The sequence below is a fragment of the Trichomycterus rosablanca genome, chromosome 8 (genome assembly GCF_030014385.1).
Source record: "Trichomycterus rosablanca isolate fTriRos1 chromosome 8, fTriRos1.hap1, whole genome shotgun sequence".
Taxonomy (NCBI): domain Eukaryota; kingdom Metazoa; phylum Chordata; class Actinopteri; order Siluriformes; family Trichomycteridae; genus Trichomycterus; species Trichomycterus rosablanca.
The window spans coordinates 40,560,465-40,578,286 of NC_085995.1; the positions used below are offsets into that span (position 1 = coordinate 40,560,465).

At 41.8% G+C, this 17,822-nt stretch overlaps 1 protein-coding gene across 1 annotated transcript in view; it reads left to right on the forward strand.

Annotated features, from left to right (window-relative positions):
* Window positions 1–17,822, forward strand: part of LOC134318742 (AF4/FMR2 family member 2-like) — a 128,522-nt gene that overhangs the window by 53,277 nt on the left and 57,423 nt on the right. Inside the window, exon 2 of the mRNA XM_062999674.1 lies at window positions 7,277–7,397. Within this exon, the coding sequence (XP_062855744.1) occupies window positions 7,277–7,397 (121 nt within the window). The remainder of the gene's footprint in view (window positions 1–7,276; window positions 7,398–17,822) is intronic.

Sequence of the window (17,822 nt, forward strand, 5' to 3'; positions counted from 1 at the left end):
AATAATAATAATTATAATAATAATAAAGATAGTAACAATAAAGGTAATAATAATAATAATAATAATAATAATAGTAATAATAATAACAATAATAATAATAATAAATAAAACTATTACTACTACTACTAATAATAATAATAATATTAATAATAACAATAATAACAATAATAATAATAAAGGTAGTAATAATAGTAATAATAATAGTTATAATAATAGTAATAATAATAGTAATAATAGTAATAATAATAATAATAACAATAATAATAATAATAAATGAAACTATTACTACTACTACTACTAATAATAATAATATTAATAATAACAATAATAATAATAATAATAATAAAGGTAGTAATAATAGTAATAATAATAGTTATAATAATAGTAATAATAATAATAGTAATAATAGTAATAATAATAATAATAATAATAATAATAATAATAATAATAATATTTTGAGTTTTTCTTAAATTACTTTGTCACAAAAAATAATTAAAATGAAGACTGACAGGACAAACATGTTTCAGACAAACATTTGTAATCTTTATTCTTTAGCTGTACTTTATAATTTTGACGTCTTTAAATCCATCAGTTTTTGTTTATTTGATATAAAATGCTCTGGATCGGATCAGAAGATAAATCATGTGTGTTCATTGTTTATGGAGGAAGGAGGACGTGTAGAGGAGGACGCGGGTGAGATAATGGCGCCCCGTGTGAGGATTTTTCTCTCTCTGAGCGCTTATTCATTATTTTAGGCGTGGCAGCCTGTGACTGATGGGACAGTCGTGGTACCACCTCAATTTTCTCTTCTGTTATTGTGTCCTGCTTTTATTTCTCTTTTACCAAAACCGCTTCAGATATACGAGAATAAAATCCTGTGTGATAGTCTGAGGAAGAAATGATAGGCTATAAACAACCTCTACTGTTCAGGAGTGTGTCTGTGGGGATTTGTGCCTGCTCAAATCTGAGAACATTGAGAAAGCATTCATCCTGAAGTTGTTTAGGGGTCGAGGTCAGATCTCACACCAAACTTAGCATATTGTTTATTTCATATTAATAATTTTATATACCTTTAAGAAGCGGGGTGTGGCTGCAACGTTGGGCCCCTGAGCAAGGCCCTTAACCATCATTTGCTTGGATTGTGTTCTGTCACTGTTTGATAACAGCGTCTGCTAAACGCCCGGACTGGAATGTAAACGTAGCGTGCTCTGGACAGACGCGTGCGGAGGAGTGCGGCGGTTTATATGAGGTCACGTGACCACAGCCGCGCTTGTTTTCAGCTGCTCTGCCAGTCTGTTTACATCTGGCAGTGCCAGCGTACGTGGCACGCTAACGGAGGCGAGCGGCACGTCCCACATGGCGGAAAAACACGAGGTTAGGAAAGCAACTCGCTGCCAGGAAGAAGAAGCTTCATCAGACTCAGACGAGCTTCTGTTCAAAAGTATTCGGTCGCCTGTTCCGTCTCCAATCCGAAGAGTTCCAGCGCTCGCTTACTTACTCTTCGTTTGATACGAGGTGGTAAAAGCCTCTTCCTTAGAACACTCTTCCTCAAAACACTCTTCATTAGAACACTTCCTTAGAACACTCTTCCTCAAAACACTGTTCCTCAGAACACTCTTCCTAAGAACACTCTTTCTCAGAACACACATCTTAAAAACACTCTTCCTCAGAACACTCTTCCTCAGAACACTCTTCCTCAGAACACTCTTCTTTAGAACACACTTCCTATGAACACACTTCTTAAGAACACCCTTCCTCAACACTTTTCCTAAGAACACTCTTCCTCAAACACTCTTCCTCAAAACACTCTTCATAAGTACACACTTCCTCAGAACACTCTTCCTAAAAACACTCTTCCTAAACCACTCTTCCTAAGAACACTTTCAAAGAACATTCTTCCTTAGAACACTCTTCCTGAGAACACTTCCTCAGAACACTCTTCTTTACATCACTTCCTAAGAACACTCCTCCTCAGAACACTTTTCCTAAGAACACTTTTCCTCAAAACACTCTTCCTCAGAACACTCTTCTTTAGAACACTCTTCCTCAGAACACTCTTCTCTTTCTATGAACACTCTTCTTTAGAACACTTTTCTTTAGAACTCTCTTCCTCAGAACACTCTTCCTCAAAACACCCTTCCTAAAACACTCTTCCTAAGAACACACTTCCTCAGAACACTCTTCCTAAAAACACTCTTCCTAAAACACTCTTCCTAAGAACACTTCCTCAGAACACTTTTCCTAAGAATATTCTTCCTTAGAACACTTTTCCTCAGAACACTTTTCCTAAGAATACTCTTCCTTAGAACACTTTTCCTCAGAACAATATTCCTCAGAACACACTTCCTTAGAACACTCTTCCTAAAAACACTCTTCCTCAGAACACTCTTCCTAAAAGCACTAGCTTACTTACTCTTCGTTTGTTGCTGTTTAAAGCTCTTTGCTATCTTGGTTTACTGCTTCCGATTCCTCTCACGAATCGACTCCTTCCGTGAATCAACTCCAGGAGTCGACTCCTCACCCTAAGGGCGCATTCACATGACCCAGTTTGCCGCTGACTTTATCAAAGCTCCTCCAATGAGACGAACTGTTTGATACCGTACGAACAACGCTTATAAATAACACTCTTGCTAGTATCTAATAAGCGTGTTACCCTCGTGAAAAAGTAATCACCCCCCTTAGGACCTGGTTGTGTCCTCGACCTCCAGTTCCAGTCCAGATATGTGCACGAGTAAGCATGTGTTGCACCCGTGATGAATTGGCACCCAGTCCCGGATGTGATCCTGCCCCGCACCCGACCATCAGCTTGTCGGACGTCCCAAAAAAAACCCGAAATGCTGATAAATGTGACACAAGACCTAGAAGTGTATCTGTGGGAATTTGTGCCTATTCCTTTATAAAGATGACATATTGAGTAATTAAGGGCCCAACAGTGGCATCTTGCAGCAGTGGGGCTCGAACCAACAACCTTTTAAATACCAGCCCAAAAAAGCCTCAGTCGATGTTCCCAAAGTTGCTCTCCCTGTGCTTTAAACCGAGCTTGCACAGCCATGCCGGAACAGGAACGGACCTTCCCTAAATTGTCGCTGCAGAGTCGGAAGCATATATTGTTTTCCCTTTGCATCTCTGATTTATTACAGCTGTTAGCGACTGTTAGCGACTGTTACGGATGTTTGTTGTCAGCTGGACAAGGAAATAACCGCCAGCGCTGATTTAGAATGATGAGTGGGATTAGCTGAGCGCCCCCCGCTGGTCGGCACGTCCGGCCGTACGTCTGTAATTAAATCATAACGGAGGTGAATTCTTCATCGTGTGAGCGTGAAATACGGAACACGGCGAGACATTAATCTGACGCCGCCGCCCATTAAAGCGTAATCGGCTCGCAGCTGCTCTCATTTCCGCCGCTGATTACGCCGAGCGCCGGGTGGCGTGTCAGACGACCTCGAACGGAGCCGCTCCCGGGTCCACTCCGCTCACCGCTCTGACCCCCGACCCGCCACAGATTGGCTGTTAGATCGAGGCGGGACGGCGTCCCCTGTGCATGCCGGGGTCCGTCCGCTAAATCGGGTCAAAATCTGGAAGCGTGCCAGAGCTTATTCCGCATCGTTCGCGACGTGACATTTCGGATACGGCGCGGACTCCGGACGCGCTCCCTAATGGGCGTGTTCGGTCACGGTTAATCACGAAGCACCGGCGTTGGAATGAAGGAAAGAAGAAAGCAATTTAGGGAAGACGGATATATCCAAGCTTCTGGGCCTCTGAAGCAGTTATTTTTCACAGCGCGGCGAGTTCCGAGGAACAGAACAATTGGTTCCGGGTTCCAGAATTGATCAAAAATATCAAAAATAAATTAAATAAATAAATAACTAATAAACAATTAAAATAAATAAATAATATAATAAAATTAATAAATAAATAATAAAATAAATAAATAATAAAATCTATCTATAAATGAATGAATGAATGAATAAAATGAAATTAATGAATAAATAAATATAAATAAATAAATAAATAATTACAATAATAAACAAATAATAAAATAAGTAAATAATAAAATAAACAAATAACAAAATAAATAAATAATAACATAAATAAATAAATCAGGTCACATTTCGCTCTCTGTGTGGTTTCTTTTTGGGTCATAGAAGCACCAAGAATCCAGAGATGCCGACATCACCCCACTCACACAGCCTGGAACCCTCGGGCCCCGGTCTATCTCACCCATCGGCCCCATCCTCCCGGAATCATGAATCTAACGCGATCATGTCTCCTCCTCGACTGTCAGCAGCTTAATAAGGATGATAAGCAGGTCGGTATAATTACGATCCGCTGAAATCATTGTAACGAGAGGCTAAACGATTAGCTGTACTTTTAATTAGCCGCCGCCGCAAATTAATAATCGCTGCCTGAATCAGCGGCTCTGTTGTGGCTGCCGCAACGTTCTAATGACGGAGCCGCGGGTTCGCGCTCATTACGCTTCTCTACGGGAGGCTTTCCTGGGCGGGTTGGTGACGGGCGGGGGAAGTTGGGGGGTTAAGGGTGAAGGACTCAGGATAAGATTACATTTATTCATTTTTATTCTGGTTTTTGTGTTGTTGTTTTTTTGAGAATAAAAATTATTTTAACAATAAAATCCAGATTATTATGAGAATAAAATCAAAATTATTTTGAGAATAAAAACTAAATGATTTAAGAATAAAATCCAAAGAATTTTTTTTGAGAATAAAAGCCAAATTATTTTGAAAATAAAATCTTAATTATTTTCAGAATAAATACAGACAATTTTGAGAATAAAAAATTATAATAAACATTATTTCAAGAATAAATTCAAAATTACTTTTAGAATAAAAACAAGTAATTCTAAGAATAAAATCAAAATTATGTTGAAAACAAAAGCCTAATCATTTTAATAATAAAAACTGATTATTATGAAAAGAAAATCCAAATTATTTTACGAATCAAATCCAAATTATTTTGAGCATGAAATCCAAATAATTTTAAGAATAAAATCCAAATAATTTTAAGAATTAAATCCAAATTATTTTGATAATAAAATCCAAATTATTTTAAAAATAATATCTAAAATAATTTGCAAATAAAAATCAAATTATTTAAAAATAAAAACTAAGTTTTTCAAGAATAAAATCCTAACTATTTTGAGAATAATATCCAAATTATTTTCAGAATAAAAATTCATTATTTTGGGAATAAAATCAAAATCTTTTTTTAAAATAATATCTAAAATATTTTGCAACTAAAATCCAAATTATATTTATATTAAAATAAATTATTTTTAGAATAAAATCAAAAAAAAATTAAGATTAATATTAAAATTATTTTTAGTATAAAATCTTAATTATTTTTAGAATTAAATCCAAATAATTTTGAGAATACAATCCAGCTCCTGCTGTAGGGGTTTGTTGGCACATGTGCCAGTCCCTGAGTATTTTCGGGGTGAGGCGGTGCTGAGGCTCCCTGTGTTCAGGATCTATCGGTCATCAGTTACCTGACATGAACGTAACTGACGACTAACCGTCACCATGTTCAGGGACCGGACGTCAGTCTCCGCCTCTCGGTCGCCTCTGTTTACCCCCCATCTTCCCCCCTCAGACCCTGTGAAGGCGCTCCTGTCACCTCCGGCCACGCCCTCGTTTTTCTTGGCCACCGCCACGCCACAGCCTTTCTGCAATAATTTGATGATGGATTGGACGCGGCGTAAAAGCGGGACGCCCCCCGAGGAGCGAGCGGGATGATAGCAAGGGCAGATCGAGAACAAACTTATTTCAGTGTTTCGGCTGGCGGTGCCATCCATCACTCTCTGCCAGCCGGACCGGCGGGTCGCTCGGGTGTCCAGAGAGTCTGAAATACCGCACTGTCGGCAGAACAGCCTCCAATCTGCAGGGCCAAAAGTATCCGGACGCCTGACCGTGAGCCTGTCGGACGTCCTGTTCCAAAAACAAACAGGATTAAAATAGAGCGACCTCTGTGTGACCTTTTCAGCTAGAACAACAGCCGTCAACAATCGTCTGTCAGTCTGTGGGAATTTGTGCCCGTTCAGTCAAAAGATGACAGCAAGGCGCAGTCATGCTGGAAAAGGAAAAGGGCCTTCCCTAAACTTTGCAGAATCCAAGATTTATTAGTAACTGTTGTGGCTAAAACACATGAAATCAAAAATTAGACGGGGCGTCCCAATTCTTTTGACATTACAGTGTGCGCACGGGCTCGACCCCATAGGTAGTCGCTCATGCTATAGCTGATGCATTCTGGGTAAAACTGCTGTCTGATACAGGAACCCGTAGGGCGTGGCGTGACTCTTTGTTTACAGTACAGCTCTCTGAGACTCCGCCGCTGGTTGGTGTAAAGAAGCGGCCGCAGACTTGATAAAGGAAGCAGCTGCTAGTCTGTGGCTCTGTTTGGCCAGTGTGTGGGTGCTGCAGGGGGGCAGAGGAAGTGTGGATTAAATTCTCTTATTTGAGCTTAAACGAGTAGGTGAGTTCAGGGTGTGTTCCTACGACTGCAAAAGTAATTTTTCTAATAAAAACCAAATTATTTGGAGAATACAATCCAGTCCCCTGTGTCCTCACTGTGCCAGTTTGGGTTTTGTTTTTGTGAACATGAACAGAAATGCTTTGTGTTTCCTGTATTTGGGTTGATATTTTCTGGGGTCCCTTTATCAGAGGAATTCTCCCTGAGGCCCCGGGGCCCGATCCCTCTCGCGCTGTCACATCTTGCTAAGCGTCTTCTCTCCGTCTGCTTGGCATCAGCTCGGCGCTGTTAGACAGATAAGAGCTTCTCTGGCGTCGTTATAAGCCGGCGGCGTTTCAGCGACGATTCCTCTCTCTGATCGTCTCTGACCGCTCTGTCCGTCTCTCGTCTCTGACCATCTCGTCTCTGTCTGTCTCTGATCGCTCTGACTGTCTCTCGTCTCTGTCCGCTCTGTCCGTCTCTGATCGCTCTGACCATCTCGTCTGTGTGTCCGTCTCTGATCACTCTGACCGTCTCTCGTCTCTGACCGTCTCGTCTCTGTCTCTGATCGCTCTGACCGTCTCTCGTCTCTGACCGTCTCGTCTCTGTCTCTGATCGCTCTGACCGTCTCTCGTCTCTGTCCGCTCTGTCCGTCTCTGATCGCTCTGACCATCTCGTCTGTGTGTCCGTCTCTGATCACTCTGACCGTCTCGTCTCTGTCTCTGATCGCTCTGACCGTCTCTCGTCTCTGTCCATTCTGTCCGTTTCTGATCGCTCTGACCGTCTCGTCTGTGTGTTCGTCTCTCCACAGCCATTACGAGCAGGACCGCTCGGTGCTTAAGAAGAAGGAGTGGGAGCGCCGCACACAGGAAGTTCAGCAGGACGAGGATTTGTTCTCCACCGGATTCAATCTGTTTGGGGAGCCGTACAAGGTGAGGTAACGACCAGGGTCTGAGGTGCTGTGTATTGTGCTGATTCACCGCTTTACTGCTCTGTTTTTACAGCTCGCTGCTGCACTCAAAGTTTAATCTGACATGTTTGCATATTTTGTACTCCATCTGACCTCCAATAAGAAACGTTTGGACACCCCTGACTTTGAGCCACTGACTACATTTCCCAGACTCCTTGTTCTGCCTTGTTTATCTTTTACACATGATTTTAAAAATTAAAATCCAAATTATTTAGATGATTAAATCTAAATACTTTTAAACATAAAATCCATATTATTTGAGGATGAAATCCATTTTTTATAATAAAATCCAAATAATTTAAAGAATAAAAATCCAAATTATTTTAAAAAATAAAATCCATATTTTGAGGATGAAATTCAAAATTTTTATGGTAAAATTCGAATTATTTTAAGAACAAAATCCAAATTATTTAGAGAAAAAAATAAAAAAATTTTGAGTATAAAATGATTTTGAGAATAAAAACCAAATAATTTTAAATTAAAACCAAATTATTTTCATAATAAAATCCTAATTATTTTGAGAATAAAAACCAAATGATTTTTAGAATAAAAAATTATTTAGAGAAAAAACACATTTTTAGTATAACATTTTATTTATTTTGGGAATAAAATCCATAAAAACAAAATATTTTGAATAAATAAACAAATAAAAAATAAAAAATAAATAAAACCAAATTATTTGGAAAAATAATGTAACCCAAAGAATTTTGAAATAAAATGTAAAATATATTTAAAAATAAAAAATTTCAAATAATTTTGAGAATAAAATCCAGTCCCTTGGACCCACACTGTTCCAGGTTGTTTTTTGTGAACAGGAACAGAAATGCTTTGTGTTTCCTTATCATTTACATTTTACATTTACATTTTCGGCATTTAGCAGACGCTCTTATCCAGAGCGACGTACAGAAGAGCTTCCATAGTGAACATTACATTACTCTACAGTAGTTTAAGTAACACCAGTCCAAGAACACAAATCTGCTGAAGCCCTGTTAGAACCAAAGTGTTTTTGTTTTTTTTGCAGGAGATGAATAAGAGTGTTAGTAAGTAAGTACAAGTCAGCTTAAGTGCTTAGTAAAAAGGTGATGAAGGTTTTTAATCGTTTTTTAAAGACAGCGAGAGACTCAGATGTTCGGACAGACAGGGGAAGCTCGTTCCACCACTTGGGCGCTAGAACAGAGAAGATCCTTGATGCTCGTCTTCCTCTAGTCCTGGGTGGAGGATCAAGTCGAGCGAGACTGGTGGCTCGGAGGTTGCGCGGTACAGAGCGGGGTTTGATTAGTCCTTGAAGGTAGCTTGGGGTCCATTTTTGGCTTTGTAAGCGAGCATCAGTGTTTTAAACTGAATGCGTGCAGCTACAGGAACAATTTAGGAACACATCAGAAAGAAAGCATGTTCCTAGTACTAGTGTAACGGTAGTGCATTTATTTATGGACAGAAGCATCATCAGCTGTACGTCTGGGAACCAGCGCCGTATTTAGAGGTCAGAAGTTTACATACACGCCAAACAAACGCGTCTTTGTCAAAAAAAATAGGGAAAATAAATTCTTGGGAAAGAAAACGTACGTCATGTGTTCACGTCCCTCACGGTTCAGCAGACTTCTAATTCACCCCAGACCTGATGCTTATCTGGAGGTTTTCTGATCACGTCTCAGCGTCTGAACTCGTTTTCTCTGAGCGTGAGGTGGGTGACCTTCATCCGACCTTGGCACAAAAATCACGCTTTCATTTATTTTGGAAAAGTATCGGGACGCCCAGTTCTAATTCCTGAACTCACGTGTTTCAGCCACAGCAGTTACTGACCGGTGTGATAAATCAACGATATACAGGAAATTATGTGTTCTAACCTCACAGAAACAGTTTAAGGAAGGACCTTTGTAGTTCCAGCATGACATGAAGAAAAGCTCGGATTAAGGAAACTCCCTCAGCCTCGCTCAGCAGCTCTGGGATGAACTGGAACATCAACTGATCAATGAGTGGTCAAACCGCTGCTTGTGATCATACCTACTTAGACCTACTTTGGACCTACTTGGACCTACTTGGACCTACTTTAGACCTACTTTAGACCTACTTGTACCTACATTAGACCTACTTGGACCCACTTTAAACCTACTTGGACTAGGGCTGCACGATATATCGTTTCAGCAGCGTCATCGCGATGTGTGCATGCGCAATAGTCACATCGCAGGACGTGCAGTGTCACTTAATGCAAATTAAATCAAATTCGTCATGCTACAACTTTTTTGCTGCCTGACACAAAACGAAAATTCACACTGTTCTCATTTTCCATGACGTATCTACCAGAGGCAGATTTTATCTGCCCGGTTTCATTTATTTTACTCCAGTATTAGATGCATGGAGTTGCTGTTGCTGTTTGTTGGGAGTGACATGCAGTTTCTGCGTGCACCGCTAAAGCGCCCCCGCCCCCACTAGTCATTCACCACAGAGTGAAAATGAGCGAGCAACAGGAGAAAAAGACCGAAAGTGAAGATTTGGTTGCAAAACGAAAATCAACGTCAGATATATGGAATTATTTCGGCTACAGAAAGGATGACGTTGACCAAAAACAGGTATTTTGCCGACAGTGCCTTGCAGTTGTTGCCACAACACAAGGCAACACAACTAATTCGTTTGACCATTTAAACCGGCACCACAGAGCTCTGTATGACGAGTGCAAAGCCAGATCTGGATGCTATCCAACGCAAAAAACGCTTTCGGATGCCTTTTCCAGTGTTTCACCATATGAGAGAGGTTCCAAACGACAGACAGAAATCAGACAGAAATCAGTGATGCAACTTTTCACCTTGTGAAAGACATGGTGCCGGTTAACACAGTTACCAAAGAGGGTTTTAAAAACATGATTCAGTCTCTTGATAAGCGGTATGTAATACCATCACGCACGTATTTTTCTCAAGTTGCCATCCCCGAGTTGTACGAGAAATGCAATATAAGTTTAATATAGCTTTAAATTTATAATATAGCTTTACGTTTTATAGCAAACTGCATTTATTTTAAGTTGTACTTATGTATACCACTCAGGGGACCGATGTATAGCTGCTCTTTTATTTGTATAGTTTTATTTTAATGATGTTTACTACTTCAAGAGGTTTTGATTGTGAAATAAAATGTTAAATGACCCATTTTGTCAATCATGTTAATTTCCTCGTGATATTGAAGCTTTCTTAGTTTAATGCTCGGTTTCAACCGAGTACAAAGATGTAACTTGCCGTAATCTCTTGTATCCCTTGTAGGCATCACCCTTTTTCACAGATGAGCCCCTTATTTAGAGTAAGATACATGCATTATTAATATTACTAATAATGTGGTGAAAATTCCTGCATTTTTTTAATATCACAATATCGTGCAGCCCTAACTTGGACCTACATTAGACCTACTTGGACCTACATTTAGTGTACATTAGACCTACCTGGATCTACTTGGACCTACTTAAGACCTATGTGAACCTACATGTATTACATGTAACATTGTACTTACAGGGGTTGGACAAAATAACTGAAACACCTGTCATTTTAGTGTGGGAGGTTTCACGGCTAAATTGGACCAGTCTGGTGGCCAATCTTCATTAATTGCACATTGCACCAGTAAGAGCAGAGTGTGAAGGTTCAATTAGCAGGGTAAGAGCACAGTTTTGCTCACAACATTATGTTGCACACAACATTATGGGTGACATACCAGAGTTCAAAAGAGGACAAATTGTTGGTGCACGTCTTGCTGGCGCATCTGTGACCAAGACAGCAAGTCTTTGTGATGTATCAAGAGCCACGGTATCCAGGGTAATGTCAGCATACCACCAAGAAGGACAAACCACATCCAACAGGATTAACTGTGGACGCAAGAGGAAGCTGTCTGAAAGGGATGTTCGGGTGCTAACCCGGATTGTATCCAAAAAACATAAAACCACGGCTGCCCAAATCACGGCAGAATTAAATGTGCACCTCGACTCTCCTGTTTCCACCAGAACTGTTCGTCGGGAGCTCCACAGGGTCGATATACACGGCCGGGCTGCTATAGCCAAACCTTTGGTCACTCGTGCCAATGCCAAATGTCGGTTTCAATGGTGCAAGGAGCGCAAATCTTGGGCTGTGGACAATGTGAAACATGTATTGTTCTCTGATGAGTCCACCTTTACTGTTTTCCCCACATCCGGGAGAGTTACGGTGTGGAGAAGCCCCAAAGAAGCGTACCACCCAGACTGTTGCATGCCCAGAGTGAAGCATGGGGGTGGATCAGTGATGGTTTGGGCTGCCATATCATGGCATTCCCTTGGCCCAATACTTGTGCTAGATGGGCGCGTCACTGCCAAGGACTACCGAACCATTCTGAAGGACCATGTGCATCCAATGGCGGTGCCGTGTATCAGGATGACAATGCACCAATACACACAGCAAGACTGGTGAAAGATTGGTTTGATGAACATGAAAGTGAAGTTGAACATCTCCCATGGCCTGCACAGTCACCAGATCTAAATATTATTGAGCCACTTTTGGGTGTTTTGGAGAAGCGAGTCAGGAAACGTTTTCCTCCACCAGCATCACGTAGTGACCTGGCCACTATCCTGCAAGAAGAATGGCTTAAAATCCCTCTGACCACTGTGCAGGACTTGTATATGTCATTTCCAAGACGAATTGATGCTGTATTGGCCGCAAAAGGAGGCCCTACACCATACTAATAAATTATTGTGGTCTAAAACCAGGTGTTTCAGTTATTTTGTCCAACCCCTGGGTACATCGAGATATCTAAAACTCAGACCTGAAACTAAGAAAGAGGAAAGTAAGCTTGAATGACTCTCGATTTCTACCTATCTGCTGTCAGTGTTACAAAACAGGAACTTTTTACCTGGGCTTAAATTTTCTGGTGTGCCTTGCCTTGTGGTCTGGTCCTGTGCACCGCTTCTACGAGTAGCAGCTACAGCTGGCTAATCTCCCAACGCGCACGATGTTAAGTTATTCCGTCAACCAACTGATGAAACTTAACAATTACACTACTCCATCGTGTTTATCATTATTAAAACAACTTGGCCAAAATTATGGAACGCACTACCCAACTTTTTAAGATCTGCAGATTCTGTAGATTCTTAAAAAAAAAAAAAACAACAGCAACTAAAGACTTATCTTTTCAAGGAGGCATTTGTTTGATGTTAAAAGATGTTAAATGAATTGTGTGTGTGTGTGTTTGTGTATTTTATCTCATGTAATGTTTTTGTGTGTTTTATTATGTAGATGAGTGTGTATATTTTGTCAAGTAATGTTTTTGTAAAGCACTTTGTGATTCTTATCTGTGAAAAGTGCTATATAAATAAATTTTACTTACTTACTTACTTACTTACTTGAACCTACTTTAAACTTGCTTGGGCCTACAGTACATAAGATCTACTTGGACCTACTTTAAACCTACTTTAGACCTACTTGGACCTACTTGGTGCTAAATCATGCTAAATCAAGACGCTTCTTCTTTCCCCAGTGAATATCTGAGCGTTTGGTTTAGTAAAGATCACCCGCTTCCTACGCCGAGTCAAACGCTTACGGCTATTGAGGAGCGGATTCGGGGAGGGAGCAGGACGGCCGGGACGCCGGGTTTCATGATGCTAATGTAAAAGACATTAAAGCACAAAATGACCCATGAAAAGGAAATGTGCTAGCCTCTCGTCTATGCTAAATACGCTCCTGGCTATGCTAGCTACTAGGATTTGTGCTTTTATTTGACAGGGACCGTGTAGAAATGCTAATAGGCGCATTATCAAAGAGAATTAGTGCCAAGCTGCGCTGAGAGGGGTGCAGGACGAGGGCACTTGGGTTCTCAATGGGGTTCTTTGTTTGCGGATCCGGAGTGTGGTGCTTTCGACCAAGGGCGTAATGCCAAAAGTATTCGGACACCTGACTGTAAAACAAAGGTATTACACTTCTCACAAGACTTTGTAGTACAATGACTGTGGGAATTTGTGTCCGTTCAGTCAAAAGATGACAGCATTTGCACAACTGGGCACTGATTGATCAGTTGATGTTCCGGTGCATTTTAGAGCTGTTCAGTAGGGCTGAGGTCAGGGCTCTGTGCAGGACGCTGGAGTTTCTGGAACAGGAAAGGGCCTTCCCTAAACTGATGCTGCAAATATGGAAGTATTTGATATACATTTTCCTTTATATCATTGATTTATTCAGACCTCCACTCCTGACCGAGGAGAGTCGTGACTAATACACGCTCCCTCCGAGACGTGTGCAGTACCGACCGCTTCTTTTCACCTGCATCGGTTCATACAGAGATCCGTATAGCGCACAGAGTCATGCACTGATCTGGAACATGCTGGAACAGGAAAGGACCTGGAAGCATATAATTTGATGTTCGATATTTAGAAGGGGCGTCCAAATACTTTTGGCCATGTAGTGTAGCTCTTTTGGCTCCTAATTTCCCCTAATTTTGTCATTTCCGATTCCCAAATTTGAACCTGCTGCCACTTGCACAATCCCGATCTAATCAAAGAGAGCCAGGTCACTGCATGGCACGTCCTCTTCCGATACACGTCCAGTCAGAGGGCAGTTCTTATCACCTGCCAGTGTTGGGTTCCTATAGAGAGCCGTATAGCGTACGGAGAGCCACGCTAAGCTTCAACTGAGCACAAATAAATAAATAAAATAAAACGCTTGAACGGAAAGTGATGGATGATCGCATTGCAGTGGGTGTACAGCAATGAACCTCCTTCTCCTTGACAAGGCGCCGGCTTGTGTCGCCCCGCCACGGGATCTTGGCGGTTTTGGACTAGACGGCAAAAATGATCCACCAGGACGTCTAAATTTCCAGCAGAACGCAGCGAGACCCTTGCACAGCCCGGATCTGTCGCCGAGCTTCAGGTCCCTGCGAAGGTTCGATAATTCCACCTTCAGACCTGCGATGACGTGTGGAGGCAGGAAGAGAAAACAGCGGCGCTCGGCTCGGCCTTTACTGCTCCCGGACGAGCGATCGATAGCGACTCAAATGAGCAAACTCCTCATCGTAAATCAATAGAGCCGGTTACAGCCGGGCCGAGAAAAATATATGCACGTTCTGAAGTTTCAGTAGGGTAATCAAGAAGCGTCCTTAATGGATGTGTGTGTGCTGCAACACCTACACACCTATCGAACGCTTTAAACCGCCGATACGTGGTTTTAATTATATCGTTTTGGATCGATGCACATGGTCAAGACGATTAATCGACAGACGTGTTGTGTTTTAGTACCTAAAACATGCAACCGGCGATTATGCCCCAATCGCGGTCACTCAAGAAGGGTCTGGTGTCACCTGGAAACACGAGGGGCAAATCCACCTACCGTCAGTGGGATGACAAGGAAGCTTGGGTGCACGTTATAGCGTTTGGAGTGAATGAAGTAGGAAAGTATCATTTTACATCTATTTTTTAACAAATTTGCTCCCAATCTGGCCATATCCGACTCCCTGACTGTATTTTCTCTCTACTCCTGACCGAGAAGAGTCATGACTAACACACGCCCCCTCTGAGACATGTGCAGTACCACTGCTTCTTTTCACCTGTACGGGGGGGTTCAGCATGGCCCTTAACCCTCAGTTGTATTTAGTGATCATTGTAAGTCGATTTGGATGAAAGCGTCCGCTAAATGCCACAAATGTAAACGGGACGTCTGACAAGTTCATGGTCGGGTGGCCAAATACTTTTGGCCGCTATCATCCAAAAAATTTATCTGAGTGGTGTGGTAAAACGTCACCAAAGTGTGAATCTGAGCTGAATCTGCATCAGTGTGGAATAAGCGTCAGATCCAGGGTTACAGCTCCACATGTATCTGTGTTTATCTGGATTCTCCTCCCTGTTTCACTTTTAAACTTGTGTTACAGCTCCAGCTTCTGAGAAATGGTGAGAATCAGAATCAGCTTCTCCCAGAGTCTAAAACGCTTCTGCTTCAAAATAAAGCTTAACGTGGTTTAATGTAGTAAAAGAAGGAGACAGGAGCACTAAACTTCTCTTCATTATTACTGCTCATAAGTTCCTCCACTAATCACATTCCTCACTCGCTGTTTTACTACGATAAATCACGTTAAGCTTTGTTCACGTCGCTTTTACTGCCTCATATCAAACAGTTCGTCTCATTTGAAAGTTGGGATGACAGATACCTGAGAAGTTATAATCTGTTGGCTGTATGCACGCATGAAACACCAAGATCTCATCACATGTGATAGAAACATGGTACTGTACAGGAATTTATCAGCTCTTTATTGGTTTTGTTGTTGGAAGGGGAATCATTTATTAATTATATTTACATTCTGGGTGAAAACAAAGAGAACTAAAACGTCTCAGTGCCCGAGCGCCGACTCCCGCCGGCTCAGACGGCTTTTAAATGGAGAGCTGGACCTCGGGGACGGACTCGGACCCACAGGGAGGCACTTCCTCTTCAGGGTCGCTTTGAAGGTGTCAGGCGGTCCAATAAATGATCCTCGAATAGCTGTTAAGGGCACAGTTCCATTAAACAGGATTTAGAGGGATTAGCTAATAGCAGCTCGGATAAACGGGCGCGGCGGGTGAGGTGACGGGGGAGTAAGAAGCAAACCCACGGTTCCTGTTACGTTTCTGTGCCAAAATTAAGGTGCTTTTTTAAAAAAATCCCACGTTAGATAGATAGAGGCAGGCAAGGCAGTATTATAGATAGATAGATATTATTATTATAGATAGATAGACAGATAGAAAGTGTTATAGATAGATAGATAGATAGATAGATAGATAGATAGATAGATAGATAGATAGATAGATAGATAGATAGATAGATAGATACTATTATAGACAGACAGACAGATAAATAGATAGATATACAGACAGACAGACAGACAGACAGACAGACAGATAGATAGTGTTATAGATAAAGACGTGAAGTAAAGCTCAGCTCAGCCCCACTTAGCAACTCAGGGATGAACCGGAACACCAACCGATCAATCAGCGCCCAGCCGTACAAATGCTGTCATGTTTTGACTGAACGAGCACAAATTCCCACAGACACACTTCAAAGTCTTGTGAGGTTTCTGGAACGGGGCGCCCGACAAGCTCACGGTCAGGCGTCCGAATACTTTTGGTCACGTAGTGTATTGTCGTGACTAAAACACTCCCTCCAAAATGTGTGCAGTACCACCACTTCTTTTCCCCCGCACCCAGCGGGTTCATACGGAGATCCGTATCTCGCACGGAGAGTCACGCACTGATCACACACAAATCAGTCTGTTTATGTTGTCTTTGAATAGGAGATGGTAGCTCACCAGTTAAGGTGCTGGACTAGTAATCATAAGGTTGCTGGTTCAAGCCCCACCGCTGCCAAGTTGCCACTGAGCCACTGGGCCCCTCAGCAAGGCCCTTAACCCTCAATCGCTCAAATTGTTTTCAGTGATCATTGTCAATTGGGATAAAAGTGTGCGCTCATTGCCACAAATGTAAATATAAATGGGACGTCCGACAAGCTTACGGTCGGGCATCCGAATACTTTTGGTCACTATCATCTGGAGAATTGATCCGCACGAGCAAACCAGGTGTTTAAAAAGACGTTCTGTTCGAATCCCACAACCAAATCTGCTCTCATGACCCGTCACAACCTGTCAGACAGAACGATCCAGCCGAAAGTAACCGGACACACTTAAACCGGCATCTTCTGCCACTCCGGGAGGACGGACGGTTCTGCATCGACCCGCCGGAGAACAGAGCGAGCGCGAGCATCGATCCTGAATTCACAGCCGCCGTCGCTCCGTATCGAGCAGTTGGACTCCCTTTCACAGCCTCTCGTTACAAAGATCGGTCTCGTCAGCGCGTAATAGCCGCTTTAGGATGCAGATCAAAGAGCGGGGACGGAACAAAGAGGCGCCTGGGGTCCGAACGCTTCCCTGAGTCGACGGAAGTCATTTAGCGTGGAGGGAGGAATTAGCGTAACAGCTAACAGCGACCCGTGTCCTGATAAGGAGGAACCTCAGTGACCCAGACAGAGATCCCTCACCTCAGCCTGACTGAACACAATCAGGATGAATTAGAATGTCCACTGTGAGTCTGGTTTCCTCATCCAGCAACAGCGCCTGACCTTACAAATGCCAGTTGAATACATGTCCACAAATTCCAACATACGCACTCCAAAATCCTGAGGACAGCATATTTATTATTATTATTATTATTATTATTATTATTATTATTATTATTATTATTATTACTTTTGAGTCCTGAGTTATATTCAATTCCCCGATCATATTTCACCTCTACTGCTGCAGACCTCCACTCCTGACCGATGAGAACAGTGACTAACACATGCTCCCAACAGACACACTCCAAAATTTTGAAGCCTATTTTTTTTTTATATTTTTATTTTAGTTAAGGCTCTTTTTTAATATTTTTATTTTAGTAAAT